This window comes from Pyrus communis, chromosome 6, assembly GCF_041283825.1.
Source record: "Pyrus communis isolate YQ-2024b chromosome 6, ASM4128382v1, whole genome shotgun sequence".
Taxonomy (NCBI): Eukaryota; Viridiplantae; Streptophyta; class Magnoliopsida; order Rosales; family Rosaceae; genus Pyrus; species Pyrus communis.
The window spans coordinates 24,180,794-24,202,374 of NC_142570.1; the positions used below are offsets into that span (position 1 = coordinate 24,180,794).

Consider the following 21,581-nt stretch of genomic DNA (forward strand, 5'->3'; position numbering starts at 1 on the left):
GAAGAACTTGAACAAGTGCTTGAAGTCTACTTATTACTTTGCGATTAGTGATGCTTTAGTGTAATATTTTTAGATTTAGTTTGCAATGATCATTTTGGGGCCGAATTCTTCATGATATTTATTTGTAATGCCTTTTTATTAATGAATGAAATATTGTACTCTTAAAAAAAATATATACTAACACCTCTGAGGATAATTGAGATTTCACAAAACCCCTCACGTTTGAGATATTTTACTAATATCCTCTTAGGTTTTAATTCACTTTTCAAATAACCCCTTAAGTGAAATATCTGCTTATGAGTTTACTAACTTACCCTTATAATTAAACAAAAAATTTATAAATGCATTGAAAAAGAATATTACATTAAAACATTAAATATTAAAAAAAACAAAAATTAAAAATAAAATGCAGACAGACAGTACACAGTTCAGAGCCTCCACTATTCGAGCTGGGAGTAGAACTGTGGGGAGCAAACAGTACCCAAAAAAACACAAAAATTTCAATGAACCCACTAAATCGAACGAAAAAGTGAAACCAAATTAATACCTTTGAAGAACAATGCCCAGATATGAAAAAAACCAGAGCCAACAAATTTTAGTAACCATCTTAAAATCGAATTTTTATAACTATAAGTTTACTTGAAATCAGATTTTTATAATTGCAGCTGTGAAACCATTAATGTTTTACAATTTATATATATAATTATAAAGCTTTTGTTTATGAGTTTTAAGTAATTAATAAGGGGTAAAGTTGTCTATTTATTATTAGATTTTTTTACTTAAGGTGTTATTTGAAAGTGAACTAAAACCTAAATGGGTGTTAGTATAATATTTCAAACGTGAGAGGGTTTTGTGAAAACTAGATAAACCTCAAGTGTGTTAATGTAGTTAATCCAATTTTCTTCCTCTAACACGTATTTAACTCACTAACAATTAAATAGGAATATCATCAGACTGTAATACTGAATGACAACATTTTCCCTATACTTTTAAAAAAATATTTTTAATTTTAGATCACTGAAATTCCAACACCCCATTCCTTGTGCAACAGGAATCTTCCAAGCTCCAATTAAAGTATAAAAAGATATTGTCATATTCCTTCAACATATATTTCTTCCAATAGAAAATTGATAAATGACATAGAGGCCATTTATTTGATATATATTTTCTAAACAACATAATGTAGCAGTTAATTCTTGAATTAATTTTTTAATAATTTTAAAAGAGAATTCAACCATCAATCATAACAACACGTGGTATACAAAATCAATATATTCTAAATAAATAATATCTCTAGGATCCCCCAATAGAAAATCGTACTTTCTCAAAAATGAAAAAAAAAAATTGTTTAATGCTTGTCAATAATTGTCATATTCCATAAACAGATATTGTCATGAAATATTTAAAGGGTGCGGGGCAAACAAAACTTGTGTGCATATATTCGAAATACAATTCCGGCAATGTTGAAGATAATGCTGCTCGTCTTGCTCATTTTCTTGCCATTGCTGATGTTATGCAGCGGTAATTTGGAGAGAGTGGTGGTTATAACTAATGATTTAGGTCCAGGGATCGTTTTGAGGATTAGCTGCAAATCCGGAGACGATAACCTTGGCCAGCATGACTTAATGTTTGAAGACTCGTTTTCATGGAAGTTCAAAACTAATTCGCTCACCACATTGTTCTTTTGCACCATGTGGTGGGAAGATGTCAGCGGAAGCTTTGAGGTGTACAATGCCCTGAGAGATGAAAAGCGGTGTATAACTCACTGTTGGTGGAGCATTCGTCAACTTGCAGCTTTTACGTATAATGAATTCAACGGAGCATGGGATATTGGATATGAGTGGCAGAAATGAGAGAATTTAATTAATTTCTATTTAATCATAAAAAATATGCATGTAATTAATTCCCAAATGATCAATAATAAATAAATAAATAAACCTTTTGGATGCATGCGCAATTCGATCCATCTCTATTTTTATATCTTCATTAATTTTATTCTGACCAATTAAATTCACCTCACCATTTAAATTTAATTTTAGTTTTTTTTTTTAACTGTGTGAACAGACGAAAGAAGGCATATTGTAACATCCCGTCCCGAAACTAACGAGACGTACGTGTGAATTTACAATTTTACCCCCTAGTTGTTATTTTACGTGTATTTTTGTGTTGTGTGGTGTTGTAGGACCACACACACACTCATACACTTTCTTGTTCTTCCGGGATTCCCTCCCTCATTCCCTCACTCTGTCTTTCTCTCTCTCTCTCTCCCCGAGTTCCTCTCTTCTTCTTCCTTCTGCAAACATACGGTTATACACACAAACACACTCAAATCTTCACCAATCGAGAAACCAAGACCACCCTCGTGCTCGTGAGGCTGAGAGGAGTCCAGTGGTGCCATTTCCAGGTAAGAACTTTGACGTTTTCACGTCGATATCACCATGGCCGATTTGAGCACTGTTCATGCAAACCTAATCTAGCTTGTTTTAGGAGATTCTAAGCTTGTAGTTGTGTTTGTGAGGTTCCCAGGAGCTTGGGAGTAGTTCGTTGGACGAGTTTTGACGTCGGGAAGGCTAAGTTCAAAGTTGGCCGACTTTTGAAGTTGTGGACAGGTATGATCTAGCAATTTTTAGGCCTTAAAACTAGCCTATCGTGATTCTACTAGTCCTAAGCTTCATTTTGGTATAAAGATCGTGAAAAATGGTTGAAAAACGAAGGAGAAAACAAAGTTTGAAAAATTTCCAGTTTTCCGGCGCCGTCGCCGGCGCCGGAGTCTCGCCGGAGAAGGTGACGGAATATTCCGTCAAATCTGACGGAATATTCCTAACGGCAGTGACGGCGTCAGTTAAGTTTAACGGAATATTTCGTCAGTTTAACGGAATATTCCTGACGGCGTCAGTTGACGCCGTCAGTGTGCATGGCACGTGGCCACACGTGGGGGGCGCGTAGGTCCGTGCCTAGGACGGCGCGTGGGGGCGCGTGCGGGGTCCAAAAATTATTCTAAAAATATGGGTGTGATCCTGAGGTTGTGTAGAGCACGTTGGTATATTCAATTGTCCAAATTGAGCAATGTATGAGAAGTTATTACGAGAAGTTGGTTATGTGCTTTTAAATTAACGTTTTCGTAGCTTTTTCGCGTATAGGTGATTCGTTTTCCGAGGACGAGCGTTCACACTCGAGGCAAGGGGGCTACGACCCTTCCACTTATCAGTGAGTGGGCTTTTGTTTTCCGTATATACCTATATACATTTATATTCCCAGAAATTAAATAGAAAAGGTTATTTGTTTTATGCCATGCATCATATGAATGACGTTTACGCATCATCACATGCATTGGTAGTGGCATACATTTATATATGTGTATTGGTGCTGTGGACGCACAGGTAAGTGCCAGGTAAGCGGTATTCATGTTGTTATGTAATAGTAGTTTGAAATGCTTAGAGAGCTCATAATCTGCACCCCCGGTGTTAGTGCTCCCGCCCAGGGCCAGGGCATAGTCCTTCACGTGATGTTCACCCGCACCACACGCTCGCCTTGGATCCAAGTTAGGTGCAAGCCTTGTCGTGCAGACCACATTAGGTGGTTCCGACTCGTAGGTGACCCGCGATTATTCGCACAGTCTTCACGTGATCGTAGCACTAGAGCGTATATATTACACCCAGTCCTGTCGTACAGACCACGTTAGGTGGTGCCGACTCGTGTGCAGATTCAGATGTTGAGTTGAGATTGGAGCTCTAGATGCAGCGGTACATGTCACGTTAGGTGACTCCCGGCTGCCAGATTATATGTTATTGATGTGAATTACGCTTGAGCATTTATATTTGATTATGAGATTCTGTTGTGGCATATTCTCGAGCATAAATGGCATATTGTGAGCATGAATGGCATATGGTGAAGCATGATTGGCATACCTATATATACGCATATATGTTCATTTTCTGGGAAGTATACAGGTTTTACGGCGAGGGGTTAGAACGTATTTTGCTAAAGAGTTTTCAAAGAACTTTGTTTTTGCCCACTCACGCTTTTGTTTTTGCGCCCCTCCAGGTTCTAGTGGTTTAGAAGGTTCGGTGGTTTTTCCCAGAAGGCATCCCGGCATTTCTGACAGACACTCACCATTGTAGGGTCACCTTCGGGTGTATTTATGTCGTATCTTTTCCTTTTGGACTGTTGTAGACTTGCTCTGAGTTGTGTCTCACATACACTAGTACTTTGTATGCTAGTTAGTTTTTAATTATTCGTACTTTTATATTACTATCTTCTTAGCTTCCGCACGCGCACATGGCTACGTCACCTTCGTGTGACGGCCAGCACGCCCTGATCTCGGTCGGGGTGTGTCACATATACTTCAACAGTTCAACCTCAATATAATGTTTCAATGTGCGCCACACAAATCATAATAGTTTCTTTTTTTTAGTACGTCAATCTTTTTACGCTAAGGGAATATGGAGTTCGGCTAAGACACACAATGAGCAGCTTAATTTGATATTGAATTCGTCATTCAAGATTCAAATGTAAGACCTCTCACTTTCAAATGAAGATGAATATCACCAGACCATAGTACTGAGTGACAAATTTCTTATAATAAAAAGAAAATATTGTTCATCTTATTCTCCCAACAAAGAACAAAATCGTAGTTCATTCTTTTCTTCACACCCTTCAAATTCAAATGTTCTTCCATGATACATCCCTTGAACATTGCTAACATCCATTTTTTGGGTTTCTTTCCTTGTAATTAAAAAGGTGTTTGTAATTTACTGATCAACTTCTAAATGGGTAATAGATTCGGTTCCTATGATTCATTTGTCCAAGTTTTTTGGACTATTTCTCTGACCCTAAAATCAAGCAAGGGCTGTGCAAGGTTTAACTCTCTCCAAGGTGGCAGGTGGGTCATCAATTGTTTTTAAGTAAAATTTTGAAGGAATAGGGTGTTAACCTCGAAACATATTAGAATTAAAAAAATGATAATGTTAAGAATACTAAATTTTTAAATCAAATAATGTGTCATAAATAGAAAATAAACATAAACACTTAAACAATAATCCAATTATCTTCCACTACATCATTTTATTTACAAATTTAATTTAAAAATTTAGTGTCCCTAGCATCACACATAAAAAAGGCACTAATGATAATGATAGAAATTGAAATATTACAAAACATTACAATAACTTATTTGGAATCCCGGTTGAACGCCTCGATTACTTTTAGAAACTAATTTAAAATCTCAATAGAAAAGCCCTCATCTTTCTATTGTGACTTAATCTCTCTCATCTTGGCATCGACTTCATCTATGTTTCTTATCTGGTGAAGAAGATGAAGCTTCGTCACGGCGTTGTACAAAATCCCCATTTTTAAATATGTTAACTTTTGCCACTTAGTATTACGGCCTAGTGATATTTCTTTCCTTGTAAGTGAGGGGTCTTAGGTTCAATTCTCACTAAAGGTAAATTTAACCCACATTATTGCTAGGGAAGTGTTATTGTCACTCTAAAAATCTCATTCTACACTCCTCACAAGTGTATTTTTCTTTCCTAATATAGAAAGTTTGAAATGTAAAATGAGATTTTTAGAATGTTAATAATAATTCTATATTGCTAATATATTGTGAGAGGTCTTAAATAATATTGTCTGTTAAAAAATATTGGACTTTTGGGTACTCACCCCACCATCTTTCTTTATCAGCCTGTTTTTTCTTCTTTCCTAACCGCACCACTCTCTTTTTTGTTTTTTTTTCCTCGTTTGTTCCATTTCGCCCCTTTTTTCTCTTCCTGTTCTTCTTATCTCTCTCTCTCTCTCTCTCTCTCAAGTTTTATTTATTCTCTCTTACTTCTTTTTTTTCTTTTAAGACCCGTATCGGTCCGATTAAGGTGCTAGGCTTCAATCCGATGTTCGAATAGTGCATAACGTATTTTCGAAATTTGGTTGTGGGTGGAGTTTCATTAATTTACCCGAAAACTTTTTTCGATCTGAAAGAATCGAATTTTCAAAGAAGTCATTAGATGATAGGTGAATTTTTTGTCAAATTTTGACTAATAAATCATGTACTTAGAATACAGTCAACATCTTGGAGATTTGAGGATTGATGAATTGAACTGTGTCTTGACGGATGTTTTTGCATAAGCCTATGAGTCAATTGATCCAACTGGGAATACAAATAAATGGAATGTCATCAGTTGGACTCTAAATGGTTATGTTGTATTGAAAAATTATGAAAAACATTAATATTGTCTACAATTCCCTAAAAGAATTTGGTTGTCTACATTGTTTGGGACCTTTTACTCTTTTAAATCATGCTCCTCTCTCTAACAATTCATCGCTTCATCATTGGATATGTCAACTCATTAATAGAAAACAAACACGCTAATTAACACTTAATTAATAATCAAATCATCAACAAATTTGTCATATCATTTACAAAAATTGATAATCAAACCCACATGGTAAAGGTTAGTCTGGAAATTGTCTTATTGTTCTTGCTCGACTCCTCCGCTCCTCGACTCCTTCTCACTCTCTCTCTCTGCGCATCTTATCCAAATCGAATAAAGTTTCAGACGTTCAAACTCTGCTGTCCACATCTTATAATCTCTGAAGACTAGAGACTCAGTTTGCAAATCATTTCATATAGTCGTAATGTCCCATGGAACCCACCAGGTCGACTACGATTTGTGCGAGGAGAAGAGAAGGTTCCTTGTAGTCAGGCATGGGCTAGGCAGAAGAGAAGGTTCCTTACTGTAATTTGAACTTGTTAGCCCACGGTGGTCAAGTAGGAATTATAATCCGTTGGAACATGTGACTTAATTGGTTACAGGGTCTGTTTTCCTAACCTTGGACGCATGCATTTTGAATCTACCAAATCACAAGATGGATCTTTGTCGGTACCTCAGGTCACTTGAGGAGATCATCAGTGCTCTTGCAAAGACATTCTGTATCACTTGAGGAGGTGACCAATGTACATACAAATATTTAAATTAGGGCATTTTGATAGTGTAATTACAGAGCAAAATATCCTAAATTTGGCATGATGCCAATGCATGGTCAGATAAACTGGTTGCGTGATGCCAATGCGTGCTGCCAACGCGGACCACAAGGGTAGAGGAGTGATGTAATGTCAGGGTGTTAGGGAAGGAAGCGCGCAGAGTTTTTGCCGATAACAGCAAAAAAAACAGATCGGTGGCTTTGTGATTGCCATTTCCGGCAACCCAATTGAACTCGTAAAAAATGGCATTCATGACTACTTTCTCTTCTCAGTCTACTCACTCTCGCACACTTTCTCTATTCTTCTCCTGCCTCCCACTGGCTTCGCCCTTGTTATTGTTTGCCTGGTGTGGAATCGCCGACTCCGACTGTTTCTTCCGACTGTTTCTTCGGCCTTCTTCTCCGCTGGTAATGCTTTTTTCTCTATCTCTCTGTCTCTTTCCTATTCCTATTCCTATTACCTCTCTGTGTTTTTAATTTGCTTTTTGATGAATGGATCGGTGAGGAGAGGAGAGTGTCTTTGGGATTTTGGGACGATTCGGGATTTTCTATAAACCCAGAAAATTAGGCATTTCATACCATTTGCAGAGAAGTCAGAATTTGTAATTCAGCAAGGAGGCTTCAACGAAAGAATTAAAAGACATATAGAGTTGATAATACTCCAGATTGAACTGAGCAGCTTGGCCACGGCGTGGCATCTCTTGGCGGCGATTGGGCACTAGAAGGAGATGAGGAGGGTTGGGGATTTAGGGTTTTGGGGGGTTTGGCAGGACTTGTCTTCCAAGTTTGAGAGAACGGAGATTCTGAGGTCTGTGAGGAAGTGGGGAGAGAGAGTTAAGTTTTAAGCCAACGGTTGAGATTGAATCTCAACCAAATCTAACGACTATTATTAATTCAACTATATATAAAATTATATTAAAATATTTATTGGTTTGGTTTGAGATCCGAATAATACAGAACTTTTCGGGATTGGATACCGAACGATTTGGGATTTTCGATTTGGTTTCGGAACATTTTCAATTCGGTTTGGCAATTTCGGTTCCATCCCTAGTCTGGGCCATTTTGCAATGTTTTGGGTTTTGTTTTGTGGGTTTCAGTCAGATTTGGGCTTTAGTAAAATATAAATTAGGATGTGCATGTTTTTTGCTCGCCAATCACTTAGCTTCTTGGTTTTTTTTTTTTTTTTTTCTCTGTCTTTCTTTGATTTGGCTTCCTGTCAGAATATCCCTGATTTAAATTATGCATTTGTTTCTGAATAACTTACACATTTGCCAACTATGAATTGGGTCTTGTTGTTAGAGAATAATTCGTCAATAAATTGATCTTGAATTTGGCTTTTTTGTTCTCAGAATATATATATATATTTTTTTTTTTTTTGTGTGTGGTTTACGTTCGTTTCCAATTTGTTCTGATTTGTTTCTGGTTTACGTTCAAATAGCCTAACGAAGCTGTTTGAGAGACTCTAATGGCTGCAAGGACCATTTTCATTATTGTTGCCGTGCTTGCCCTAGGCCAATTTGTTTCAGCAATTTTTTTCGGAAAAATCCATATTGACGTAGAGAACACACTAGTATCAAACACTGTTATTGAACTTCACTGCAAATCCAAGAGTGACGACTTGGGCAACCATGTAATTCCACACGGCGGCGCGTACAACTTTACGTTCCACGACGATTTCTGGGATAGAACCCTCTTCTTTTGCTACATGCAGTGGCGAAGGTCTGATGGGAAATGGGTAAAGGCCGCTTTTAACATATACAAGCCCAAGAGGGATCAAAAACGTTGCATGCATCGTTGCAAGTGGCAAATAAATGAATACGGCATCTTTTCCTTCACCCTTGATACCAAGGTGTGGGAAAATTTCTACAAGAACTTCACTATTGAGGATAGGGCGAGTACACCAAATAATGCTCCGCCCAGTGTTTACTCTTCACTCGGTTTTATTACTCTCGTACTGCACTTTTTATTCATTGTATAACTGAAATATTTTAGCAATATATTCTTATTTAGTTCTATTCCATAATTTACTTCTCAGTTCTATTCCTTCGATGAATAATGAGCCATTCTCCAAATATGTAATAAGTATAGATCTTTCCAAGTATAATCCATGATTACAAGGTTGAGAGATCCAAGCAATTTACAATTAGAAAACTGGGGAAAGTAAATAATTGTTTTTAACTTTTAAATACCTGCCAAGTTCCCATGTTAAGCTTCCCATCCTTAACCCTGCATGAGAACCAAGAACATGTAAATGTCAACGAGGCCACAAATTCCTCATGTAATTGAGGAAGTTTCTGCCAAAGACTTCAAGAGCGGTAAAACTGAATTTGGTAAGATTCGACATATCATTGTAATAAAGGGAACAAGATTGTGGATAGTACTATGGAAAAAGATATCGATGGACAAAAAGGCAGAACATTTGGGTTCTACTATACATGTTTGGTTTAATTTTAGCATGAGAATCTTCAAGTTTTCATGGGCGTGTTGTTTTACAAAAACTTCAGGTTTCAATGATGATTATTCAAAACTTCAAATTCGATTTTAATGAGCCAGTTCATTGGGTACCTACAAGCAAACACAATATACAATCTATAACAAGTATAGTGAATTTGGGTAGCTTTCAGACTCTAGAATGAGTATCTACAGGACGAGAGAGGATCCTTGCCGGATCCTCTTTGTGAGGATCTTCGCCGGATCCTCTTTGTGAGGATCCTCGCCGGTTCCTCTTTGTGAGGATCCCGGAGATCCTTCGATCACATTTGTTCATCGTACATCGTGCGGCCAATTTTCATTAAGTATTTGTTTATATTCAATTTTAAATAAAAAAATTTACAATAGTCCTGGCCGCACGATATACGATAAACGGATGTGATTTAAGAATTCTCAAGATCCTCACAAGAATCCGCCGAGGATCCTCACAGCTACAGGACTATTAGAAATACGTCACGGTTCAAAGAAAAAGAATAAAATATTAGATCGGAATACAAGGTGGGTTGCGGGCCCAAAAGCTATTGGGGCTGCTGGCCCAACTAATAAATTGATTTTTTCTTCTTCTGGGTTCTGGACTGCAGGTTCAGTGTGCCCAATAAGCCCAGCCCCAACTGGCTGTAGATGCAAAGAAGAGCCCACGGGGTCTCGGGTCGGGCGTGGTCAACCCAGCATGGCTAAGCATCGTAGTTACATTTTCTGGTTATACTTTAAACAGAAATAAATATCCGAATTTCTCTCTCGGTCATCTCTTCGATCCAGCCTGCAAGTACCAACCTCTGGCTCCCACGCATCTAGCATTCGATTCGACCTGCCCATTGTTTCTTTCTGTCAGTTTCAGCGGCCGCAGGGACCTTCGAACCCATGCCAGCAGGTTTCAGCTCCAGCTTCTTCCTCTTTTCCATCATCTGGGAGTTCAGTTGGAGCAGGAAACTCTACGTCTGGAAATTCGCAGATTCCTTGGCCACAGATGAAGCCATCTGATGTTCAGAAATATACAAAAGTGTTTATGGAAGTAGACACTGACAGAGATGGGAGAATCACTGGTGGGCAGGCGCGGAATCTGTTTCTGAGTTGGAGGTTACCAAGAGGTAAGGTTTTTCATTTACACGTAAGAATAACCAATGCACTAGGTCAGATGACTAATCTTTGATTTAACAATTTGAAAAAGAGAATAAGTAACCCATTAAATTCTTCTTTAAATGAAGTCCATCATTCAGCATTTCATATGGTTATTTGTTAGAGTTTCGTGGAATTAGTGGATCAAATATATCACATTTCAACCTTGTGATCATTGAACATGTGTTAAGGGACTGATTTGAATAGTATCTTTGAGGTTCAGTAGTGGTAAACTGTCTAGGTGATATGGTGGATTTTTATATGTGAAAAATTATATTAGTAAAATCGTTGAACATGTTCAGGATGAAGGTGTACATTTTGTGGTGATGTGGCTGATTCAAATCAGTTTCCCATTCACCTATGAATGTGCATTCAATTTACTTTTACAGTAATGAATGTGTTTGTTATTGGACAGGTTAAGCACTTAATTTACATTTATACAGTGGCCAAATTAATTTTGACCCAAGATCTTTGTCGCCCTTAAGATGTTTGTATCGATGGAATTATGTTTTTTGTTTTACATGTAATTGGACAATCTTTTTGAAGACTTTGTTTGGTTCAACAAATGCTCAATGATGTCCATTTTTTTCCCTTCTCAGAGGTTTTAAAGCAGGTGTGGGACTTATCTGATCAAGATAATGACAGCATGCTTTCCTTGAGGGAGTTCTGTTTTTCTCTCTGTTTGATGGAACGTTACAGGGAAGGTCGTCCTCTTCCAGACACACTTCCACGTAATGTGATGCATGATGAGACTCTACTCTCAATGACTGGTCAACCCAAAGTGGCTTATGGAAATGCTGCTTGGAGTCCCAACCCTGGTAATGGATAGATTTCTCTTTTTATATTTAGTGTTTGCCTCGTTAGATTGCTCATTAGATACATGTTCTCCTTGAATTTAGGTTTTGGACAACATCAAGGGATGCAAGGTGGACAACATCAAGGGATGCAGGGTGTGGCACCTGCTGCAGGTTTGAGGCCACCAATGCAACGAAGTCTTCCCCAGGCTGATGGTGCATTGCAACCGAATCAGCAGAATTTGAGAGTGCGAGGGATGGAGGGTTTGAATACAACCCAACATGATAATGGGAAGCAGGATTCAGCTAACTCAAAACCTGAAGAAGATGCAGGGAAAAAGGCAATTTCCTTTCTTCTTTTTATTCCTACGTACACAATCTTGCTTCAAGTGTCAACAGTCTCTTTTATTTTCTGGGGTGTCATTTGATATATTGGTAATACAAATATGAATTACTCTAACAATCTCAGACAGGAAGTTCATAACCCGCCCTCCCCTTCCCCTCGAAGTGGTCATGTTGTCCCAAATCGTATTCTCCCAAGAATGATAAATCACTTCTTTGAAGCAAAATTTTCACTTAAGAAACTTAGTTTTTACAGAGACACAAAGCCTAAGGTTTATTCAGTTTTGCAAGTCTAAGTAACTTATAAATTGAAAGACCAGCATGGCCATTGTAATACGCAAAAGTATCTTTATGAGATTTAAATGAGAAAATAATAAGCGTCCTACCTGATCTCATTGGGTCAATATTATGCACCGTACAGTCCTATATTGTATAGAACGCTGTTCAACAGTTAGATTGCAAATTGAGTCCACTCTAAATTTCCAGTTCAATCCAATATCTTGAACAAGGAAAGACCAGAGATATTACTGTTATCTTAATATCATTTTGAACTTCATAAAATTTGTTTATGCGGAAACGATCTCATGAATATGTCATAGACAGAATATTTTGTTGAATCATGTGATATACCTCCAGTCTTGGAAAAAAAAGGAGATGAAGCACAACAGTCTTGGAAGTTGCTCCTCGTTAAAATTATTAATTCTCAGTCAAACAGTTTAAGAATAACATCGTGAAGTTGCTTATTGTTTAAACATGAAAAAAGGTTTTGTCTGAAAGGGACCAACGACTGTTATTTTTCAACCTTGATTTTTCTTTGTTTTCCATGCTTTGTGTATTTGCTTTTTTTTATTTTCCTGCAATATTGTTGGTGTTGACATATTTTTGGAGTTGAGTGTCTCTTGCCTTTGAATTTATGAGTACTCAATTATTCTTATTCCTCTCCCTACCCATATTAGAGATGGAGGAACTTTTATATGATTTTGCAGAAAATAATGTGCTTTGTCAGGTTATCATTGATACTTTGATATTTATATTTTCTTCTCAAAGATTTTTAATCTTTTTTTTTTCATGGGATAAGAAATCATTCTTTTAATCATGGCAGGTTGAAGAAACTGAGAACGCGATTTTGGACTCAAGAGAGAAGATGGAGTTCTATCACACAAAAATGCAGGAACTTGTTAGTAGCTTCTGTCTTTGGCTGTTTTTTGTCTGGTCATTGGTCTAGAGCACTGTTAAATTTCCTTACAGTATAGCTCAGTTGTTCAGTTGTATGTATTGATATATTGATTTGTCCATACGATACGACAATAGAGGGCTTGTTCATGGGGATCGTTGAAATGCATTCTGTTTAACATTATATTGGTGTCTAGTGATTGTATAATGTTAGTTATGTTAGCGTGGGATCATAAAAAACAAATTGCTATAGGAAGTGATTTTAGTAACCTTCCTACCGGGAGACATCTGGCTCAATTGATCCTTGAATTGCTGACAAGCGTGAGGTATATTTCTTACAAAGATGAGTTGTACCACTAACATTTAGCAAGAATGGTTTCCCATTAATTCATGTTAATGAGTTGTATTGCAGGCTGAGTTACTGGCAAAAAAATATGAGGAGAAGTACAAACAAGTGGCAGAAATAGCATCTAAGTTAACTATTGAAGAGGCCTCGTTTCGCGAAGTTCAGGTATTTATATTCTTGCTTCAGGAGTATTGGTTTATTGCAGCCATGCCATATGTTGCGGGCATATACATGTATTGCTTTTTCTTTCTTCTGCTGTTTTTGTACACGAGAAATAATACTCAGTTCTCCCCAGTAGCTGCTTTATTCGAATGTTTTCTATAATGAGTGCTTTTATTACTTTGAAGTGTGCCTTTTTTCGCAACAACCTTAAATTTCATAGCTTATATTTTACTCGATTCATTCTCAGGAGAGGAAAATGGAATTGCATCAAGCAATTGTTAAAATGGAGCAAGGAGGTAGTGCAGATGGTATTCTTCAGGTAAACTCCTTCCCATTAGCTATGATGAACAATACTGTCTGTAACTTTGTTTGTCTCTGATGCATTGTGTCTACTATAGGTCCGTGCTGATCGTATACAATATGATCTTGAGGAGCTAGTAAAGGCTCTTACAGAACGTTGCAAGAAACATGGATTAAACATGAAATCAAGTGCAATAATTGAGCTTCCAACCGGTACTACAGTCACATTCTTTTTCCTGTACTCTATTGTTTCACTTAAGCAATGTCCCATATTCAACGAGGATACAAATAATCTAGTATATCATTGTATACTCATAATAAGGAAAAGGAATAACTTAATCAGATATATATAGAGTGAGCATCAGTTCAGGGATCCTTCAGGTAAGCTTGCTTGAGGGATACTCTTTTAAGACCCACTTCACAAGTCAAATGCAATCATCACTCAAAATCACGAGCGTCTAAGGTTTTTCGTCGCGCAAATATTTAAAAACGAATTGTAGACGTCCCAAGAATTTTCTCTTGTCACAAAGCAAACTTGTACCCTTTTATATCGTGCGACGAAAGCCTTTGTCCGTATACCTTTCGCACGACTTGTACTAAAGCGTTGCGTAGTACGCGACGAATGTCCACTTCATTGTCGCGCAAGGTCTTTTTTCACGACTTTTGCGCGACGATTGATCCATCGCCATAGGTTTTGTGCGACCTCAAGATGCTTTGCACGACAAAGTGTCCCTCGTCGCGCAAAGTGTTTAATTTAGTAGTGCTCGTGCCACATCAATAAATCACAGGCTTCGCCTTTGACTGAGGAGGTGATCATCCGTGCACTTTCAAAGACATTCTGCGTCAAGGCTTCGCGGCTTGAGGGCCTCATGCTGGTGTTTGGCATGGTATGCTTCTTAAAACAAAGGCATTATGTATTTCCTTCCTTTTGTATTATAGCTTATTATCATTGCCAGTACCGAGTTTTTGCTCTCATAGCTTCCCTTACAAGTAACGGTTCCTTGTTCCCTAATTTAGTCGTGTTCAGAGAGGGAAAAAAAAAAACCCAAGAATATTGGTACTCGAACTGGCGGCTGGAATTTTTCTGTGATGTTTATATTTGAATTTTTCTTCAGGAAACCAGAAATTGGCAGCCATTGCAATAGGAGTCAGCCAGTGGATAACATAACATAGCGTAGCAGTGAATGTGAACACAGACGCCCTTTTCGTTGGATCGTACCTTGTGGGTACAAGGCTATCAGTTTGGAAGCGTTGAAGGCTTGCTTGAGGAATTTCAGACATCTGCAGAGTGTGGAAGAGTATATCTACCTGATCCCGATGATGGGGAGCTACTTGATGCTGCATGTAGATCTTTGATCAATGAGTTTCCGAAGTTTCTCAGGCTGGATTCATTATGAAACCATGTCAAGGTCTGAATCTGAGGGGCTACATTTCTAAATCCTTTGTGGGTCTGAAATAGACATGGCTGTCGACGCTCTCAGAATGAATACTCCTACTTAGATTGAAATTGTTAGAGCTCTGAACTTGTAACTTGTTATGCACGTTATAAGATCTACATGAGAAGATTAGGTTAGGTTCGGATCCTTGCTTCCCACCACCATGGAATTTGCATAACTTCTTTGCAAGATCAACTTGTAATTTGTATATTTGATAGATTTTGATTAAATTGACTGATTTCTGTGCATGATGATGCATTTCTCTTGATCAAAGTCTTATTTTTTGTTATCTCTTCTGAAACTCGAACTTGATCTCACTTTCTTCCCTTAAAATTTAAATATCCCGAACTTACAACTGGAAACTCAATCACTTCATTTTGGCGAGATTTTGTCAATTTCGTTACATATATGTTACGTTTGCTTATGTTGCATAAGTGGGGCTCACTTGTTGATGTGGCACAAGCATAATGCTGACTTATGATACCACCCAATAAAATAAGCTCAAGATAATGGGGGAGAAGAGAAGGCGGGGATGATAAAGGAAGAAGGGGTTCATTGAAAAGGATGGGGTCTGAATCTTGAAACGAACTTGATTACATATCGTGGTAACCTGTAGCTTGGAAAGCTTTGGTAATTATTTTCACATCTCCTTTATTCTATTCAGAATTATCTTTGTAATATATTTGTAATGTTTAATTTCCTGATTATCAAATCCCGCCAAAGATGGATCAATGTTGTGCTTGTATTACTACTCATCTTGTTTTTGTCTACTTATTAGCCTTTATTCTATTCAAGCTTATTAATATTAAAACAAGAATGAGAGTAGGAGGACAACAAATCAGGAGCGCATAAATCAGTTCCTTGCTTTTAAACAGTATTGTGCCAATGTTAAATTAGACTATTCCAATACCAAAAAAATAAAAAATAAATAAAACTTCCACATATCAAGGTGCAGTAAGTGCCTAGTTTTGTTTCCTTTACATGCATGTGGATGTGGTTACCATTCACCAATTGTCATATAATTTCAGTGTTGTCTCGTTATCATTTTTAGAGGAAAGACATGCAATTTTGACCTAAAAGTGAGCGAATCATGCATGCTGAAGAATTTCAAGACAAAAATATCCACTCAACATTTCACAAATTCACCTCGAACTCAATTTTGGTACTTCCTGTGAGATATTTAAAAAAAAAATACAGCAACTTGAGATCTCTTGAGGTGGATCATACTTGAAGTATTCCCCGTCGAAATTTTCACTACAAAATCTGAACGTAGATCGAATTTGAGATCTCTTCTCTTTAGAAACATCCGTTATGAGATCAAAAACAAGCTAATTGATGAACCCTATAGTTGTGGCTTGTTTATTTTTTTTTCAAGTAATTAGGGGATTGTATGAGGAGAGCATAAGATATTGTCGATGGTGCAATAGAGAATTATTATTAGCACTCCAAAATTTTTATTCTACACTTCTAACTTTTTATATTTGAAAAGAAAAATACACTTGTGATGATTGTAGAATGAGATTTTTGAAATATCAATAACACTTCTCGGTGCAATATTAAAAAAGGTAAATTTGAAAGAAATGTAAATAAAGAAAGAAAAAATCAAAAACTTCATTTTAATCCTTAAAAAAAGATGAGTTTTAGACTATAACCTTGTGTAAGATTAAAATCCAATTTTAGTCCCTAGTACATTTAATCATCTCATTTATTAGTTCTATTTTGATGTTTTGTTTATCTTTTTATTCCTATTTTAATGTATTAATTACATTTATTTTTATTTTTTTTCATTTATCATAATATTTTAATGTCTACATTTAGTTAACTAATTTTTTTTATAATATATAGTCCGATAACAATTTTATATGTTCCTCATTTAGGTACATTAATATATTTGAATATTTCGGTATATCCATTGATACAAACATATACATGCATTTCAGTACATACATTTTGGTATACACATTTCAGTGTTTTTTTTTTTTTATATGAGTACAACGATATATTTTACACTAAGGCGAGAGGGGTTCGGTTAAGTCGCACAATAGACAACTTAATTTGGTATCGAATTCGCCTTCCACGAGATTCGAACCTAATACCTCTCATTTGAGTATTGACTTTCAGGTACATTAATTCAATATACTATATTTCGGTACATACATTTCGGTACGTACATTTTGGTACATACATTTCAGCATTGACATTTAATTATATTAATTCAATATAATACATTTCGGTATGTATATTTCGATATATTTCGATACGTACATTTCGGTATGTACATTTCAGTACGTATGTTTCGGTACATACATTTCAGTACGTACATTTTGGTACATACATTTAGGTTTATTATAATATATTTCAGTACAATGTAGGTACAAAAAACTCAATTATATATATTTCGGCACAGTACAATCATCTATTTATATATTTTGTATCACAAATTTCTTTTAATATTTTCTCATTTATGTTCATTTATAATTAAAGAACTAAATACGTGCATATTAATAAAATTAAAATTTAATGTGGAGAAATTAAATAAAAATACACATGAAGTAACAAAAATTGAATATAAATTTTGATAAAAGTACACTTCAAGGGATTAAATTGAATATGTAATCTAGCACCATTTTTTTTTTTAAATTTTAATCTTTTGCAAGGACTAATGTTCAAAACACCATCGACGTCATCCTCCCTTCTCACTGGTTCCCCCTGATAAAAGATCTTAGGGGAAACCACACAACGTTCTCTGAAAGTTTCAGTGACCTTGAACGTTAGACTCTCAAGAGTGAATGTATCACCTTTCCTCAAAGAACGCAAAGCAGATGAATTGTGTGTTGCAAGAGCAGTGTGGAAGTGCTCTGCATCAGCACGTTCATCGTCCAAGTCGATACCTTTCATCTTCTCCCAGATTCTGTGCAGGGAGCAGCAGGTTCCCTTCCACAGAATTTCGAGTGCTCCATGGCTTTTGGACAAAGTGGAAGAGAATTCGGAGGAGACGGAAGAATTTCTGTGTAGGGAGCAGCAAGTTCCTCTTCGCAAAATTTCTAGTGCTCCATGGCCTTTGGACAAAGTGGAGGAGAATTCGGAGGAGACGGAAGAATGTAGGCGAAGGGTACAATTTCGAGTGCTCCATGATTGCCATTTTTACTTCAATTCGATTGTCGAAAATGGCAATTAGAAACCAACGGCTCATTTTTGTTATTTTTGGCAAAAATGGCTGTTTTGGGCGAAGGTCAGTGTGTAGTGTCTTCAAGTAAAAAACATGCTCTACTTCAGGAAAAAAAATTTAAATAAAAAACATGCCACAACTGTATAGTTCATCAATTAGCTTGATTTTGATCTCACAACGTACATTTTGGTACATACATTTCGGTATTGACATTTAAGTATATTAATTCAATATAATACATTTCGGTATATATATTTCGGTACATACATTTCGGTACATATATTTGGGTACGTATATTTCGGTACATATATTTCGGTACGTATATTTCCGTGCGTACATTTCGGTATTGATATTTAGGTATATTTATTAAATATAATACATTTCGGTACGTATATTTCGGTGCGTACATTTCGGTATTGATATTTAGGTATATTTATTAAATATAATACATTTCGGTACATACATTTAGGTTTATTATAATATATTTCGGTACAATGTAGGTACAAAAAAAGTCAATTATATATATTTCGGCACAGTACAATCATGTATTTATATATTTTGTATCACAAATTTCTTTTAATATTTTCTCATTTATGTTCATTTATAATTAAAGAACTAAATATGTGCATATTAATAAAATTAAAATTTAATGTGGAAAGACTAAATAAAATACACATTAAATAACAAAAATTGAAATAAATTTTGATAAAAGTACACTTCAAGGGATTAAATTGAATATGTAATCTAGCACCAGGTTTTTTTTTTTTTTTTTTTTTTTAATTTTAATCTTTTGCAAGGACTAATGTTCAAAACACCATTGACGTCATCCTCCCTTATCACAGGTTCCCCCTGGCAAAAGATCTCAGGGGAAACAACACAACGTTCTCTGAAAGTTTCAGTGACCTTGAACGTTAGACTCCCGAGAATGAATGTATCGCCTTTCCTCAAAGAGTGCAAAGCAGATGAATTGCGTGTTGCAAGAGCAGTGTGGAAGTGCTCTGCATCAGCACGTTCATCGTCCAAGTTGATACCTTTCATCTTCTCCCCAGATTCTGTGCAGGGAGTAACAGGTTCCCCTTCGCAGAATTTCGAGTACTCCATGGCTTTTGGACAAAGTGGAGGAGAATTCGGAGGAGACGGAAGAATTTATGTGCAGGGAGCAACAGGTTCCCCTTCGCAGAATTTCTAGTGCTCCATGGCCTTTGGACAAAGTGGAGGAGAATTCGGTGGAGACGGAAGAATGTAGGTGAAGGGTCTGGTTTCGAGTGCTCCATGATTGCTATTTTTACTTCAATTCGATTGCCGGAAATGACAATCAAAAACCAACAGCTCGTTTTTGTTATTATTGGCAAAAATGGCTGTTTTGGGTGAAGGGCAGTGTGCAGTGTTTTCAAGTAAAAAACATGCTCTACTTCAGGAAAAAAAAATTTAAATAAAAAACATGCCACAACTATATAGTTCATCAATTAGCTTGATTTTGATCTCATAATGTACATTTCGGTACCTACATTTCGGTATTGATATTTAAGTATATTAATTCAATATAGTACATTTCGGTATGTACATTTCGGTACATATATTTGGGTACATATATTTCGATACGTACATTTCGGTACGTACATTTTGGTACATATATTTCAGTACGTACATTTCGGTATGTACATTTTGGGTACATACATTTCGGTATTGATATTTAGGTATATTTATTCAATATAATACATTTCGGTATATACATTTAGGTTTATTATAATACATTTCGGTACAATGTAGGTACAAAAAAAGTCAATTATATATATATATATATATATTTCAACAAAGTACAATCATGTATTTATATATTTTGTATCACAAATTTCTTTTAATATTTTCTCATTTATGTTCATTTATAATTAAAGAACTAAATATGTGCATATTAATAAAATTAAAATTTAATGTGGAAAGACTAAATAAAATACACATTAAATAACAAAAATTGAATATAAATTTTGATAAAAGTACACTTCAAGGGATTAAATTGAATATGTAATCTAGCACTGGTTTTTTTTTTTTTAATTTTAATCTTTTGCAAGGACTAATGTTCAAAACATCATCGACATCATCCTCCCTTCTCATGGGTTCCCCCTGGCAAAAGATCTCAAGGGAAACCACACAATGTTCTCCGAAAGTTTCAGTGACCTTGAACGTTAGACTCCTGAGAGTGAATGTATCGCCTTTCCTCAAAGAGTGCAAAGCGGATGAATTGCATGTTGCAAGAGCAGTGTGGAAGTGCTCTGCATCAGTACGTTCATTGTCCAAGTCCATACCTTTCATCTTCTCCCCAGATTTTGTGCAAGGAGCAGCAGGTTCCCCTCCGCAGAATTTCGAGTGCTCCATGGCTTTTGGACAAAGTGGAGGAGAATTTGGAGGAGACAAAAGAATTTCTATGCAGGGAGCAGCAGGTTCCCCTTCGCAGAATTTCGAATGCTCCATGGCCTTTGGACAAAGTGGAGGAGAATTCGGTGGAGACGGAAGAATGTAGGTGAAGGGTCTGGTTTCGAGTGCTCCATGATTGCTATTTTTACTTCAATTCGATTGCCGAAAATGACAATAAAAAACCAACAACTTGTTTTTGTTATTATTGGCAAAAATGGATGTTTTGGGTGAAGGGCAATGTGCAGTGTCTTCAAGTAAAAAACATGTTATACTTTAGGAAAAAATATTTAAATAAAAAACATGCCACAACTATATAGTTCATCAATTAGCTTGATTTTGATCTCACAACGGATGTTTCTAAGGAGAAGAAATTTCAAGTTCGATCTACCTTCAGACTTTGTAGTGTGTTAATATTTAGTTTCAACCGTCACATTGTAGTGAAAGTGTTGTATTTTTTAGATATACGACGGCGAATGCCAAAATTGAGTTTGAGGTGAATTTGTGAAAATTTGAGTGGATGTGTTTGTCTTGAAAATTTTCTGCACATATGACTTACTCACTTTTAGGTCAAAATCGCATGTGTCTTTCCTCTAAAAAATTATAAGGATACAATTATGAAATTATATGATAATTAGGGGTGGAATTTTTTGCTAAGTTATCATACCAACCGTACTATACCATAGTTGTGCCAAAAAATTTGTACCATTGGTAATGGTACGGTATTTGTACTGTACCATACATTTTTGGTACGGTAATGATATTCAAAACCATTACCAGTGGTATACCGTACTGTACCACTACTATTAATATTATATCATTTATTTATTCATTTATATATAATTAGGTATTATTATCATTATATATGC

The 21,581-nt window shown here is 36.2% G+C and overlaps 1 protein-coding gene across 3 annotated transcripts; it reads left to right on the plus strand.

The window, feature by feature from the left end:
• Positions 1-10,154: 10,154 nt before the first annotated feature.
• On the plus strand, positions 10,155-15,382 carry LOC137711699 (uncharacterized). Of its 3 annotated transcripts, XR_015963772.1 has the most exons (9): positions 10,155-10,553; positions 11,181-11,399; positions 11,481-11,716; positions 12,820-12,894; positions 13,303-13,401; positions 13,646-13,717; positions 13,797-13,911; positions 14,487-14,585; positions 14,814-14,953. XR_015963772.1 is itself a non-coding variant. In XM_088696101.1 (8 exons), the coding sequence occupies exons 1-8, from the start codon at positions 10,433-10,435 to the stop codon at positions 14,864-14,866; spliced, it is 990 nt and encodes a 329-aa protein (XP_088552227.1). In that variant the 5' UTR covers positions 10,155-10,432; the 3' UTR covers positions 14,867-15,382. The 3 variants fall into 3 exon arrangements, 2 of the variants coding, with proteins under 2 accessions (XP_088552227.1, XP_068307063.2); XM_088696101.1 differs by lacking the exon at positions 14,487-14,585 and having other exon boundaries at positions 14,814-15,382; XM_068450962.2 differs by lacking the exons at positions 14,487-14,585; positions 14,814-14,953 and having other exon boundaries at positions 13,797-14,114.
• The last annotated feature ends 6,199 nt before the right edge of the window (positions 15,383-21,581 follow it).

Excerpts from the sequence above, each read along its gene's own strand:
- LOC137711699 (XM_068450962.2), top strand. The coding sequence starts at position 10,433 with ATGAAGCCATCTGATGTTCAGAAATATACAAAAGTGTTTATGGAAGTA. Across the intron at positions 12,895-13,302 it reads ACACAAAAATGCAGGAACTT|GCTGAGTTACTGGCAAAAAA; the intron begins GTTAGTAGCTTC and ends GTTGTATTGCAG. Across the intron at positions 13,402-13,645 it reads CCTCGTTTCGCGAAGTTCAG|GAGAGGAAAATGGAATTGCA; the intron begins GTATTTATATTC and ends ATTCATTCTCAG.